At 45.8% G+C, this 14,099-nt stretch overlaps 1 protein-coding gene across 1 annotated transcript in view; it reads right to left on the minus strand.

The window, feature by feature from the left end:
- The window catches only part of LOC311522443 (E3 ubiquitin-protein ligase rnf213-alpha-like), a 178,657-nt gene that overhangs the window by 36,846 nt on the left and 127,712 nt on the right, over nucleotides 1-14,099 (minus strand). Inside the window, exons 48-56 of the mRNA XM_084631781.1 lie at nucleotides 13,639-13,832; nucleotides 11,171-11,291; nucleotides 9,017-9,117; nucleotides 7,732-7,905; nucleotides 5,453-5,628; nucleotides 5,059-5,155; nucleotides 4,845-4,959; nucleotides 3,435-3,618; nucleotides 443-654 (exon numbers count right to left, since the gene is read on the minus strand). Of these exons, the coding sequence (XP_084487907.1) occupies nucleotides 443-654; nucleotides 3,435-3,618; nucleotides 4,845-4,959; nucleotides 5,059-5,155; nucleotides 5,453-5,628; nucleotides 7,732-7,905; nucleotides 9,017-9,117; nucleotides 11,171-11,291; nucleotides 13,639-13,832 (1,374 nt within the window). The remainder of the gene's footprint in view (nucleotides 1-442; nucleotides 655-3,434; nucleotides 3,619-4,844; nucleotides 4,960-5,058; nucleotides 5,156-5,452; nucleotides 5,629-7,731; nucleotides 7,906-9,016; nucleotides 9,118-11,170; nucleotides 11,292-13,638; nucleotides 13,833-14,099) is intronic.

The following is a 14,099-nucleotide window of genomic DNA, read 5'->3' on the forward strand; positions in this document are numbered from 1 at the left end:
AGCAGAAAGGTCATGTCTTACCAATGTTATGGTTTGGAGCACTTTTTGCTTATCAAGAACAAAACTGCTTTCAGCAGAGCCATTGGACGGTTTGGGGTAGTTGCCCCAGGCCCCACACTTTGGGGGAGAGGTGGGGCAGGGGTTTGGGGGAAGGGGCAGAAAGAGGCAGGGTGGGGGCAGGGGCTGGAGGGAAGGGGCAGAATGGGGGTGGAGCAGGAAGGGGTGAAGCGGGAGCAGAGTGGGTGAGGGAAGAGGCGGGGCGGAGCGGGGGCAGGAAGAGGCGGGGGGGAGTGTTGTCCTAGGCCCTGCACCCCCTTAGGGATGCCCTTGGCTTTCAGGTGAATACAGGTCTCTTGAATTAACCATCCCGTAGAAAGGAGATACAGAAACTGTATGAATAGTTTGTAAGCATAAAATTCTGTTGCCTTTGGAAGCCACTTACCTGTGAAGTCTCAATCCCTCTGGGTAAAATCCACTGCTCTCGCTGAAGAATCTTCTGCATTATGTTCATCCCATAGAAATTACAAAGATTTCTAATAAGGAATATTTGAGGCCAAGGTGTTTGGGCCTTTTCAACCAGATTTTTCATTGAATTCACAAGTTGGGACTGTTTTTCTGCAGTTTCAGCACTGGTCCCTGTATTCTGGTCTGCAGCTGCCAAGCAGAGTTCAGTATTAGCCCCAAACCAATGCAATATTGCTGCCTAGCTTCACGGTTGTTCAAAGCTCATATGCAATGAAATCCCTGCAGTAATGTTACCATAGTATTTAAGATAAAAGGGGAAAAAAGGAGAAAGTCAAGAAAGACCCCATTTGAATAGATACACTTCATCTGAACCAGAAGGAACAGTCCTTCCGTTAACCCTTCTGAAGTGAAGATTTACAGGTATAAAATGCAATACCACCTCCCAGTGAAAACTGCTTCATGGATAAAATTCATCCTGTAGGACTAAATGTGGCCACCATTAATTTTGTGGCAACAGTGAGTTTGGTCTTGCAGAGCCTACAGCATTCAGAGAGGTCAGACATTTTTAGGTCTCAGATTTTCAGGTCAAATGGGCTCATTGTATCCACCCAGTTCAGCCTCCTGCATAATCTTGTAAATCAAGATTGGATGTTTTTATAAAAAGTGCTGCTCTAGGAATTATTTGGGGGAAGTTCTGTGGCTTATGCTGCACTAGATGATCATAATAATCCCTTCTGATTTGGGAATCTATGAATAACCCAAGCCAGAGAATCTCGCCTGGTGATTCCTGCATCTGGCCCAATAATTCCTGGCTGAGCTAGAGTGGAGCTTTGAGAAACAGACTTAAATTCTTGACTTAAATACTTTAAAAACTCATTTAAAGAAGATTTTACCCTGTCTCTTTTAATTTGGTGACCTCATACCAAGTGAAATTGAGGGGAAAGATCATTTCACTAAAGTCAGCTGGGTAAACGTGCTGGCCATATAGAAGTGGGACATTTGTTTCTGTAGGTACCACACACTTTTGTACATCTTGTCATTTAAGGTTGTATTTTCCAGTAATGATCAGAGCTGGCTGGAAAATGGAATTTCTGTTCTGTGGGAAATTCTGACATTTCTAAATTTGTATTGGTCCCAAATGATGAGGAAAAGTCAAAATCTCAAAATATTTCATGTATGAAATATTCCGATTCAGAAAGATCTGTAAGCAGAGTCTGACTGAGCTCTCCCCTGACATCTAGTGATGAACTGGGGAAGAAGACATCAGGAGCCGACCTAGTTTGCATAGACATGCCCACTCTGCCTAAGTGTGCAGCATGATGGAGCAGCTTTGCCCAAATGATCACTTTTGGCTGGTGTTGGATTGCATTTTGGTATTGGGTGCAGGAGTAATACAGTTTTATTACCCTTGTTGTGTGAATAGAGGGCAGCAGATCTGTGCTTGGCATACCCTGACTGAGAGGTTCAACCTCAGCTGAACTCCACCTGCTAAGAAGGAGGTAGGAGAGCTGAAGCCCAGTGAAGAGGTGAGAGGGTGGGGACAGGTGTCTGTACATGGTGGTGTGAGCTCTGCCGAAGAGTTCTCGACACATTTATCCTTCCCCCTCTCCACTGTTTAATGACAGAGCTGATTAAGATTCAGTTGAGAGTCTTTTGTTTTGGATCACTAGAGCTGAAATCACTGATAACCAGGTCCAAGCATTAGAGCTGTTATGGGACAGCATCTCTGGTAAAAGTGACTGCCCAGCCTGCCCTAGCAATGAGGCTCCCCCTGTAACAGCTGAAATCACTGAGAGCTGTGTTAAGTGGTGGGACCTCAAGACATTCCAGAGGTTGCACTAGAGGGCAGTGGTGGAGTGAGCGATGGCAGAGCAGCTGACATAGAAGTGAGCGGCTGCCAGAGCAAGCAACAGCAGAGTGAGCTGGTGGAGTGAGTGGCAGCAGAACGAGCGGCCAATAAAGTGGCTGATGGCTCCGCGAGCAGTGGTGGAGCGAGTGGCCAACAGTGGAGTGACAGCTGAAGCATTGCTGGGTGTCCTTCATCCCCTGGATGGGAGGTGAACTCATAGAGATGCACCTCTGAACTCTGGGTCTTCACTGACCAAGGACAACAACTGTGAGTGGGGTGCGGTGGAGGGACAGGGGAGTGGTGTGTTAAAGGGACATTTGTTTGTCAGACTTTCATACCACAAGGTGAGAGACTGAGGAAAAGGACACTCCCCTGTGTACTCTGGTGTGGGTGTTTTGTTCATGGCCATCTGTTTCTGAATCATGTTTGTCGTGTTTTCCCCAATTAATGCTGGGTTCCTTTACCCTTTTATTAAAAGTTTTCTTTTCCATACACAGACTCAGTGCTTGCAAGAGGGGAAGTACTGCCTCTTAGAGGCGCCCTGGGGGTGGTGTGTAATTGTCCCAGGTCACTGGGTGGGGGCTCAAGCCAGTTTTGTGTTGTACTGTCGAAAAGGAACCCCTAGATACTGAACCCGGCCCTTGTTGCTGCCAATTCCAACAGGCAGAAGGGTTTCACATAGAAACAACCTTATTGAAATGAAACGTTTGATAATGTCAAAACATTTCAGTTTGATCACGTCATACATAATATATGAAAGTCAAAATGAGAAAATTGAACTGAAATGATAACGTTAAAACAAAAAGTAAAAATCAAAATGAAACTGAATGAAAATGACAAAAATCAAATAAAACGCTTCATTTCAATTGCAAAATGTTTCAAAACTTTTCTGTTAAAAATTTCATCAAAATCGACGCATTCCCACAACACATTTCAGTTCGGATGGGACAGCGTTTTCCAATAGAAAACTGTTCAGCTGAAAATGTTTTGATCAGCTCTGGAAATTACTCTGGACAAACACAACCCTTAAAGCAAACAACATCCATGGAGCTGAACGGTTCTCTAACCAATCTTCCCTGATGTCCAGCACAACTGGAAAACGGTTAGAAACTCCACTTACCACTTGGCAGCTCTCTGCCAAGCACAGCTGCAACGTTACCGATGGCGAGTCGGAGCTTAGCAATGAACTGCAGGTTTTCAATGCTGGTGAGAGTGACAGAGCTGGGAGCAGACAGATCTGCAGTGGAGAACAAGTGCTCTGAATTCTGGCTGGCGTCTTCTTGAAAGGAGGAATACATAAAATCCTGTTCAAGAGAGAGAATTTTTAAAAATGTACAGTAGTGAACAGACAGTACCCCTGTGGTAAAGGGGATGCAGTTGGTTGGGCAGGTTTTTTTTAGTGACTCAACTTTTCCCTTCTCCCCGCACCACACAGCAGACATTAACTTTAAAGGCTACAAAAAATAAAATTGTTCTGGTCATTTTGAAACAATGCCACTGATTAAAAATAACAGCCTGGGGGTAAGAGCTCCTGTCTCTCTCCCGTCCACTTCTCCCCACCCTGGTTTCTATCCCCCCACATCTTTTGCCCCTCTCTGCGAGCCTAAGGGTAAAATTTTCCAAAGTGCCAACGTGATTTAGGAGCCAAAAGTCACTGAACATCTATGAGACTTAGACTCCTAAGTGACTTAGGCACCGCTGAATTTTCCCCTAAGTCTCATAAAGTCAGTGAGATTTAGGCTCCTAAGTACCAAAGTTATTTCTGAAAATGGGAGAACTGGCCATTAATTGTATGTTTCTCCATTTCTGGGTGCCCAACGTGAGATACCTGGGTCTGACTTGTACAAGTGCTGAGTATTCACAGCTGCAACTGAGGTCAATGGGAGCTGTGCTATGAACACATAAAAGGCTATAAAAATTCTAAGTACTCTGCTTGTCAGCCCTGGGGATCTCAAATCGGGCACCCAAAATTAGTGGAGACGTCTGACAATTTGGCAGAAATCTCTCTGTGTCTCAGTGCAACAGCTGTAAAATGGGCATAATAATATCACCTATTCTCACAGGGGCATTGTGAAGATGAATTCATTAACGTTTGTGAGGCACTCTGATACTCTAGCGAGAGCACCGTAGAATTAATACTTCTGAATTCGGTGCAGGGTCTGGGTGGTGTGCAGAGAATAAGGCGGGGGCACACAAGTTTGTACAGCATCTGGTACAATGCGGGGTAAATGGCCCATAACTAGTACTCCTAGGCGCTACAAAAATACAAATACATAAATAAATATTGAGTAACTTCATATACTGATTGAGGCAGGCATTCTGTGGAAAAAATAGTATCTGGTTATGTAACTTCAGACTGTATTGTAAAGCATATGCCAGAGCAAAAGTGAAGACTGCACAGGTAACCTTAATTTTAGCATTTCCTAACATTGGAGTACTTGACTTTGCAACCTTAACTATTCTTTTAACATAGTTATTATGGATGTAATAAAATGTCTACGTTTCTCCACAGACTCTTCATGGGACTCACCTCAAAGCAGCACACTACCATGAAATAGAAATCATTGCGACTGCTTTGATTTAATGATAATACTTCCTCCATCCTGGAGAGATACCCTTCCAGGTGTTCCTTCACATCGTCTAGTCTAGGAGGAAATGGACATAAGTTATAAAACTGAATATACCCAACGTGGATCTGTGAGTGAAACACAGTTAATATAGCCACTGGAAGAACTAGAACCAACCTGCACCGAAGCAGCATTTTCAAAAGGGAGGACTTGACAGTAGGACTCGGATCCATGCATTCTTCAAAGGGCGACAAGTCACTCGTTGGTTTGTACACTGAAAACAAAGAGTAGAATGGATTACTTTTTTTTTTTCTGAGCACAAGACCAGATCCCTCACTGGTGTGAACCCCCCATAGCTACACTGGAGTCAAAGGGTCAGACCCCCAGCTGGTGTGAATTGCCCTAAAAGCTCCAACACCAGAAGGCAAATAAAAAAACCTCGTATTTATTGTTTGGGTTTTTATCTCATGATTTTAAAGTCACTGTCATGAGTTTTGGGGCCTGACTCGGGATATCTGAACAACTGGGATTGGCAGGATCGAGCCGTTTCTGTGTTACACACATCACTCACCCTTTCTAACCCCTTGATGTTCTGCGTTAGAAGGTTTGCAAGCCACGAACTTAATCAGTTGTTCGATGATCTCTGCAGATGGAGGGATTTTGTCCCCAAAACAGTAACTACTGACAAACTCCACAAAGAAGGAGTTGCACTTCCTCCTGAATTTGTTGTGATTTGCAACTGCCTCCCTAGGGCGAGAAAAAGATTTTTTTTTTAAATGTTACTATTTTAATATATAAGGTAGCAAACAAAATGAGAATGGCTGGAAGCTGAAGTTACATATATTGAGACTGGAACAAAGGCAAAAATTGTAACCTTGAGGATGATTAACCATTGGAGCAAGTTACCAAGGGAAGTGGTGGTTTTGCCATCATCTGAAATCTTTAAATCAAGACTGAATATGTTTCTAAAAGATCTGCTATAGCTCAAGCCAAAGTTATGTGCATGATGTAGACATCACTGGGTGAGATTCTCTGGCCTCATGACCTAATGGCACCTTCTGGCCTTAAAAATCTATGAATCTTCAAATCTCTCTGTGCTGAAACATGCACATAGCTCCACTACTCTTGCTAAGTTAAGAGGACTTGATCCTGTAAAGTCAATAATAATTCTGCCCGATATGAATTATTCCACATTCTGGGCAAAACAACTTTATTCACTGGGAGTTAATGTTGCCAAATTCTATCACACATTTCAGCCCTTCTCCCAGGAACGTCAGCCCAAAGCTAATCACCCAGTCCCCAGGGAGACAGTCCATTCTAAACAAGAGCCCAAGGCAGACAGCAAATTCTCCTGCTGCTCACACAACTCTCCCTACCCAAAACTCTGCATTATCGCAAAATAACAACACACATTGTCTTCCCTAGAATTGAAACCTGCTCGCATGCTGTGAAAAAACAGTGTGTGTAACAGCCCTACCTGGTGACAGCTGCCATAATGACACAATTCCAGAAAAATGCTTAAAAAATCATTTATGGCTCCTAAAAATGTATCTAAAAATAATTACCTAAAATCAGAAGAAGCTGACCCCTGACACTGGAGCCCTGGGCTCAAACCTCCAACGCGTGCTGGGTGAAGGTAAGATGGGGAGCACAGAGGGGTCACTTGCAGGTTTCTGAACCTGGGACCACCATAGCTTAGGGCTGCCTGTGAACGGATCAGCTGGCTATGAGTCTAAGGGCTGGATGTTCTGCAGCCAGCCGCCTGTCCCCCATACATGGCCTCTGCACCAGCTGCAAGGACAGGCTTGACACAGAACTCGCCACAGATACACAGGTGCTGACTTTTGTTTTTGACAGTAGGTGCCCCACCCCCACGCTGGGTGCCCCACCCCCACTCTGTCCCTCCCCCAAGGCTCCTCCCCTACTCTGCCCCTCCAGAGGCCCCGCCCCTACTCTGCCTCTTCCTGCCCCCTGAATGCCTCCCACTCCCTCTTTTCTGCCTCTGCCCCCGAGGCTCCCCCTCAACCCTGCTGCCGCTCGCTCCTCTTCACCCCCTCCCCCAAGGCCCCCCCTGCTCACTCCTCTCCGCCCCCTCCCCAAGGCTCCACCCACCTGCCCACCACTCACTCCTCTCTGCCCCCACTCCCGAGCACCTCTTGCCTGCTGCTTGGTCCTTTCTGCCCCCTCCTGCCTTAAGGGTGAGTGAGGAGAGTTGAGGGTGAAAAGGAGCAAGTGGCGGGAGCCACTGAAGCCATGGCCAGCCCCAGGGGCCACCGCACAGCTGATCAATGGCCAGCACCGTGGGTACTGAGCACCCCCAATTTTTTTCTGGGGGTGCTTGAGCCCCAGAGCACCCACAGAGTCAGTGCCTATGCACAGATACCATTTTCAAAAGCATGATTTTTAATGGGACCTAGGTTCCTAAATCCTAAAGCCACATTGGAAAATGCTACTCTCCATCAGCTCTATGCGGGGAGATGCACCCGCTTTCAGTCCCCTTTGTGCCACCAGAGCCCCCTTTTATAATCTGCAACTTCAGATATTTACAATCCCAGGCCCCCAGTCCTGAAAAGGGATCAGTGTGTGCAGACCCTGCATGCACGAAGTCCCATTAAAGTCATTGTTTACGGACAGACCTATCTCGGGAAATCCTTCAGCAGAACAAGGAGCTATGTCCGGTACCAGTCTTGGAGAGGGAGCAGCCCGTTTTTCTAAGAGCTCAAAGAAACGTAGTGGAGGGGTGTGGAAGAAAAGCAACCGTTCCGGCCACGCTGTCAGTAACAGAGATTAGCAGGAATATTACTGCTAAACAAGTGTCCCAAATCACAGAGTCAGGCAACTGTGCAGTACCTGGTGATCTGGGAGGCGGTGGGAATATAATCCTTGGGGACGCTCTCCTTGCAGATCTTGCACTGCCTGATGTTCCACTCCCGGATGCACTGTGTGCAGAAAATGTGACCACAGGGCAGCTCAGCTGGGTCAGTGATCTCGTTCTGGCAGCTTTTGCACTCGTTCACGCCCTTCCTGAAAGACACCACGAAAGCAAGATGCAATTCACGGGATCTGATTCTCCGCTGCCTTGTGCCTTACAGAGTTAATAAATAAATAATAATAAAGCCTTGCATAGCTGGGCCCAAGCTCCACGGCAATATACATAAGTCCGATTGCACAGGGTGGCTGGCTTCTTTCAATAAAGCAGGTCCTGCTCCCCTCTGCCAGAACAGGTGCTTTCAGTTTGGCCAATTACAATGCAGAACAGCACCTGGGGATATATAGGATCAGGGAGAATCAGAGAGGGAGGAAGTCCCTGAAGGAGGCTGCAGGAGGTTCCTGGGGAAAGGCTGAAGGCAGAGAAGCAGCAGAAGGGTTCCTTGGCTGACCTCCCCAAGCCAGAGAGCCAGGGCCAGAAAGGACTGAAGGCAAGGGGAGCAGCAGAGGGGATTACCTGCTGACATCACCACCCAGAAGAACTGGAAAAAGTTAGCGTAATAGGAGGAGTGATGGATGCTCCCCTGGTGAGGATGATCTCCCAGCAGAGAGGCTGGGGGAGTGGGGGTAGGCATTGCCACTGGGAAGAGCAGGGTTGTACTCCAGCTGGAAGGGCTGGGGTGGTTTTCCTGGGAGAAGGACAGGAGAGGACTGACAAAGGGCTGTGGTGTGGTGGAAGATGCCAGAGAGTGGTATGTCCTGCTGCTGTCTTGTGATTTTAAGGACTATAGGTGCTGCGGGTTATAAATGGACAATGTTTTGGGACTCTTGTTCTGGGTTCTTTGCAGTAGTTTTTTGTAATAAGTTGGCCAGAAGGAGGAGTATTTTTTGAGGCAAGAGAGTCTGTTGGGGAGGCCTAAGGGGCCCGAGAGGAGAAGTGGGACATTAGTCCTGGTATGAAGGTGCCCAGCCGCAAGGGGGTGCTCAGGGGAGGGGGAATCGTTCAGACCTATGGTACATAATGCAAAATGTTTTCCATATGTGTGGGTACAGCACTGAACGCTGAGTTACATGGTACATGGAAATAAAAATATTGTCAGGAAATAAACTAATTTGCAAGCGTAATTAATAGACACATTGCCTGCTAAAAATGCTCTTGCTGAAAATTTACCCACAATGGTCTTTTTTGCTTGTTTGCTCGACTTACACAAGGTAGACGGTAGCAGCATTGTTGCTGCATCTCTTCAGCACTTTTGTCACAACTTCAAAAATCTTTGCTGGTTTATGGTCTTCAATTTTGTACAGTAACTACAGAAAATAAAGCACAGTGAATGTCATTACATTCTAAGTGACAAAAGAAGTGTTAAAAAAGTTACATTTGCAAAAGCAAGCACTCAAAAGTTAGGATATGCCAGCATCAAGGTTGCCCATTCAACCTTAACTCTGCCCCTTTAGCGCATGCATTCTGATAGTCTTGTACAACATCACATAGGAAGTCTGGGGCAGAGCCCAGATTAGATCCCAAGTCTTCTGAGTCCCAGCCCAGAGCCTTAAACATTCTCCCTCGTTCACTGTTCATCCTGTGCACTGAATGAGCCAGGAGTCTGACAGAACACATGGCACATGATCATGTAATTAAAGACTGTATCATAATGCAGAAGCACAGGGGGGCTGAATTAAGGTTACAAAGGTTTTCAGAAACACCTGGGGCCAAACTTTGAAAACTTGAGTGCCTGATGTTACACACACGTCTCCATTGCTGGGCACACCAGCTGAGAAAGGATGGTCAAAGCATGTTGTTGACGGAAAACTGGGTTATTGACTAACAAAAGCTTTAATGGATGTGTTCCTGCAAAAACTTGTTTTTTGTCGGAAAACCAAAACTCTGAAACACGGAAATTATATTTTACACTACAATACCCACATATTTTGTATAGTCTAATACCAAAATATTAAGAATCAAAACATTTGAATCAACCCAAAACTAATTTTTCTTTGTGGAAATTTAGAAATTTTCAGTTTTTGTTCCAATTGGGAATTAAGCCAAATTTCCAAATCCCTGTATCCTTTTGCCAAACAGATTTTCTGTCCTGTGTAAGGCTCTAATTCTGGGCTGAGGATTGCAGGGGGCCTGGGTGTAGTATCACTGTGTAACAGGGGCAGGAGACGGTATGTAGGGGAGCTGTGCAGAATCAGTGCAGCTTGGGCCACCTGCAGGCTACCTCCTGATCTCTTGTGGGGACACCATGTCTCATGTGGGTGAAGGTGGGGGTGGTTGAATCCTCTGAGGACAGGAATCCTCTCTAGAGCTGGGTGGATAATGGATTTTTCGGTTCACTCACAATTCCAAAAAAAATGGAGCCGGGGGGCGGAAACTAGCTTCATGTCAAATTTGTTTAGTATCGAACAAAATATTTTGGAGAAAGCCGAAACATTGTTTTGATTCCAACCATTTTTAATTTTTTAAAATTGTATTAAAAACTAAAATTAAAGGAACTTTTGAAATGGAAAAGTCATTTCGAACCAAAAAATGGAAATGTTTTGATTTTTTCCCCCTGATTTTTTTCTTTGTAGTTTTTTTTCTGACTGAAACTATTGAGATATAAAGTAGTATATGTTATAAACCGCTATAAGCCATTTGGCCTCGTATAAATGCAGTGTGCTTGACATGAGTACGTGAGTTGCGTTTTGGCAACTGAAGCGAGGATTTAAGGTTATGAGTGGTCAAGGATTGTCTGCGCAAAACAACTGTGTCATGTCCATAGGAGGAAATGGAATGTCCTGTATTATGGAGGCTTGCCAGGAACGGTCTTCCTGGAGTTATTGGTACAAGGCTTTAAACAGACAAAGAGCCAATGACGCAACAGATGGACTGGTCTATAAATAGTTGCCTGACATATCTGAAATTTGGAATCAGACATCGATCCAGAGCCCTGATAAAGAAGAGATGTGTAGTGCCAGGCTCCCCATGCCTCATGACTGGAGCAGACCTTGACTGGCCATTAGGACTTTGCTTTAATCTTCACACTCTGGTGTAATATGAAAGGGGTGTGAACATGGAGTGAGTGTGGAGTTATATTGTAATCAATACAACTATTTAGAGTATTATATACCAACACTGTATCTGGTATCTGCCTGCTCCCCCATCCGTATCAGAGCCTAACAAAACAATCTGACAAAACCAACATCAATTCAGGAAGCATTTTGGTATTGCCAAATCTGCATTTTTCTCCAAAAAAACTTTTGGATGAAAAAGTTCTTCTAGCGATCCTCCTTCCCTACTCTGCTGGGGCCTTAGTGCTGTAGCCTCTTGTTCCATGCGGTTTCAAAGGGGCAGCGGGGAGCTATTTTATACACCTACATTCCAGAGGAAGACAAACTGCTTCACAACGAGCTTTAGCAGCTTCTCGTTCATGTTGGTTTCATCATGTAGCAGGTGATCGATGAGCAGGTAGACAATGTTGGTGCAATTCCACTGGTGTCTGAAAAAGAGACAGAATTGCCTCACTGAGAGTAGCTGCGCCTTGTCTGCTGGGAAAAATAATTCTTCCCCACATCTTTGGACAAAAGCAGCCACCTGGAGATAGGAACTGAACATGTAAACAGGTCCTTTGGCTCACAATCCCCTCAGGCTAGGTGTGATGGCTTACAGTCAGGGACACCCTTTACCCGCTGCTCAGAGCGGTTTACAAAAGGAAGGGGAAGTGGATACAATGGGGAAATCAAAGGGAAAAAAACTTTGTCCTTTCCTCTGCTGTCTGTGTAACGCTTGGAAAGACTTGGTGGGATTATGGCCCAAGGTTTTTAAGTGGATTTGTTGATAGAACAAGCTCTAAAGAAAGGACCATAACAGGACTAATACCTGGGGTTTTAATAGGAACGTAGGACTGGAAGGGACAACTTGGGCCGTGGAATCCAGTCTTTGCTATCACTGGCAACCCCGTCAGATAATCCTGTTCATAAACTTATCAAGCTTCATCTTCAAACCAGTTAGGGTGTTTGCTCCCCTCCCGTCCCTCATCCTACTGGGGGCTCTTCCAGAGCCTCCCTGCCTCTGATGGTTAGAAACCTTCTTCTTATTTCCAGCCTAAATTCAGCCATGGCCAGTTTGTCCCCATTTGTTCTTGTGCCAACACTGTCATTTAGCTTCAATAGCTCTTCTCCCTCCCTGGCATTTACAGCCACCCTTCCGCCTCCCAATGTATTTATAGTGAGCAATCCCGATCCCCGCACAGCCTTCCTTGTGTTAGGCTCAACAAGCCAAGCTCCTTTAGTTTCCTGTCCTCAGGCTCTCCATTCCCCTGAGCATCTTCTTCTCTGTTCCTGGTCCAGTTTCATTCTCCTTCCCCACCTGGGGAAGCCGCTCTCCAATGCATACATTCAATTCTACAATATTAAAATGCAAGTTTCCAAAGGCAGGATTTGTGCCAGCAAAGCAAGCAGCCAGCTGTGGGCAGGTGACATAAAATACTGGACCTTTAGTGACAAGATGGCTCTGATCCTTCATGGACTGGTGCTCTGACCCATTATTACATGTGTAAAACATTCCCGGTGGTGTGAGAGGAGAAGTCTGATCTAGCAGACACTTACACGCAGTCTGCACAGATGTAAATAGCATCACAAAGGGCCAGATGTGAAAGTGGGCCGATATGGGCTGGTACAGCGTACCGGTAAGAAGTGGCCACTGGTACCGGTCTATACACAGCCTCAGTGCTGCTGGACTGTACCAGCAGGGTCGCTGATAGGGTGGGGGGAATGGCGGGCAGGGCCACCAACAGGGGGGAGCAAAAGGGGCAACTGCCCCAGGCCCCGAGATTTAAAAGACCCGGGGCTCCTGGCTGCCGCACTGAAGAGCTGGCTGAAGGAGTCTGGTCCCCAGCTCTGCCCCTTCCACCCGAGGCCCCACCCCTTCTGGGGGGTCCCAGAGCCACCCCCTGCACTGCGTACTGTAACTTTCATCCCTGCAAAGGGCCCAGAAGGGGGACATCAAGGACTAGTGAAGGGATCTAGGATGTTTCCTTTACCATTTGAACTAACAGAGTGTAACAGGACCTCCTGGCTCCTCCTTCTGTTCTGTTCTACAAACTACTCAAAGACCCTTCTGCTGGTCCAACAGGTTGTGCAAATGAATTCCCACCATCTTCATAATATATACAGCTCCCGGAACAAGCAAGGGAGAGCAATCTCTCTCTCGCCTGACTGCCTGCTTCCTTCTTTTCCAATTCCTTCCTGTGCCTGTTTGTGGGCTCGGCCTGATGACTTAATTAGCCTTTCTGCCCTGCCCCACCCACAAATCAGGCGCAGCCCTGCTTAATCAGCTCCATTCTGCCTTGCTTGATTGGAGCTGCCGGGAAGAGATTGCTGACTCAGCCTTTCTCGTCTGTCACACAGAGTAACACAGTGGCAAAGTAATGGGCTTTTATCTGCTATGTAGACCAGCCACTAATGGGGTCACAGCAAACACTGAGTCACCATGTGGAACATGGAAGGTTTTCCCCCACCCCGTGGAAAATTATGACTTTTCATTGAGAAAACAAAACGCATTTTTTCCCCAGTAACTGAAGGTTCTGGTTTAAAAAAAAATCAAAACATTTTTTGATTTCCAGCTGAAAACTGCTGGAAAATTTTTAGTTTTCAAGTTTTTCTACATGCATTTGGAAAATTCTGAGAAAATCTGACACTGTCTGCAAAAAATATTGTTTAAAGGAAAACCCATCTTTCTGTCTGGGGGAAAAAAGTTTTCATAGAAAAGTTTTGACTGTTATAGGCTTTAAAAATGTTTATATTCTTTAAAATACACAGTTTTTTGGGAGAAGGGGTAAAACTTACAATACGCTGTTCAATAATTCCTCTTTGTTACAGTAAAGTCTCATCTGGTAGTCATCCGATGTGATCAGCTCCACAGTGTGCTTAATGGACTTGATCCTTTTCAGCCAGCTCAGGCAGGCGTTGAATGGCAGAAGCTCCTTCTCTGTGGGCTGCAGCTGCTTCAGGATGACGCTCACGGCATCAAGAGCTACAAACTAAAATGACATTTAAAAACAAATCCCATGAGTTTCTGAGCTAGCCATTGTGTTCTGGGGTGAGGGGCAAAGAGGAGAGAAAACAACAGGGCAGGAGTATTGCTCGCTGAAGACCTGAAGCAACAGAACTGGAGCAGGTTACGAAGGAAGGACTGGTGGCTGCACACACACATATAGATACACACACACACACACACACACACACAGAGGCACACCCATAGATACATGCACACACACACGCAAGATGTGCTCATCAGCCGGGACTGA

The sequence above is a fragment of the Lepidochelys olivacea genome (assembly GCF_965140295.1).
Source record: "Lepidochelys olivacea isolate rLepOli2 genome assembly, chromosome: 6".
NCBI classification, from domain to species: Eukaryota; Metazoa; Chordata; order Testudines; family Cheloniidae; genus Lepidochelys; species Lepidochelys olivacea.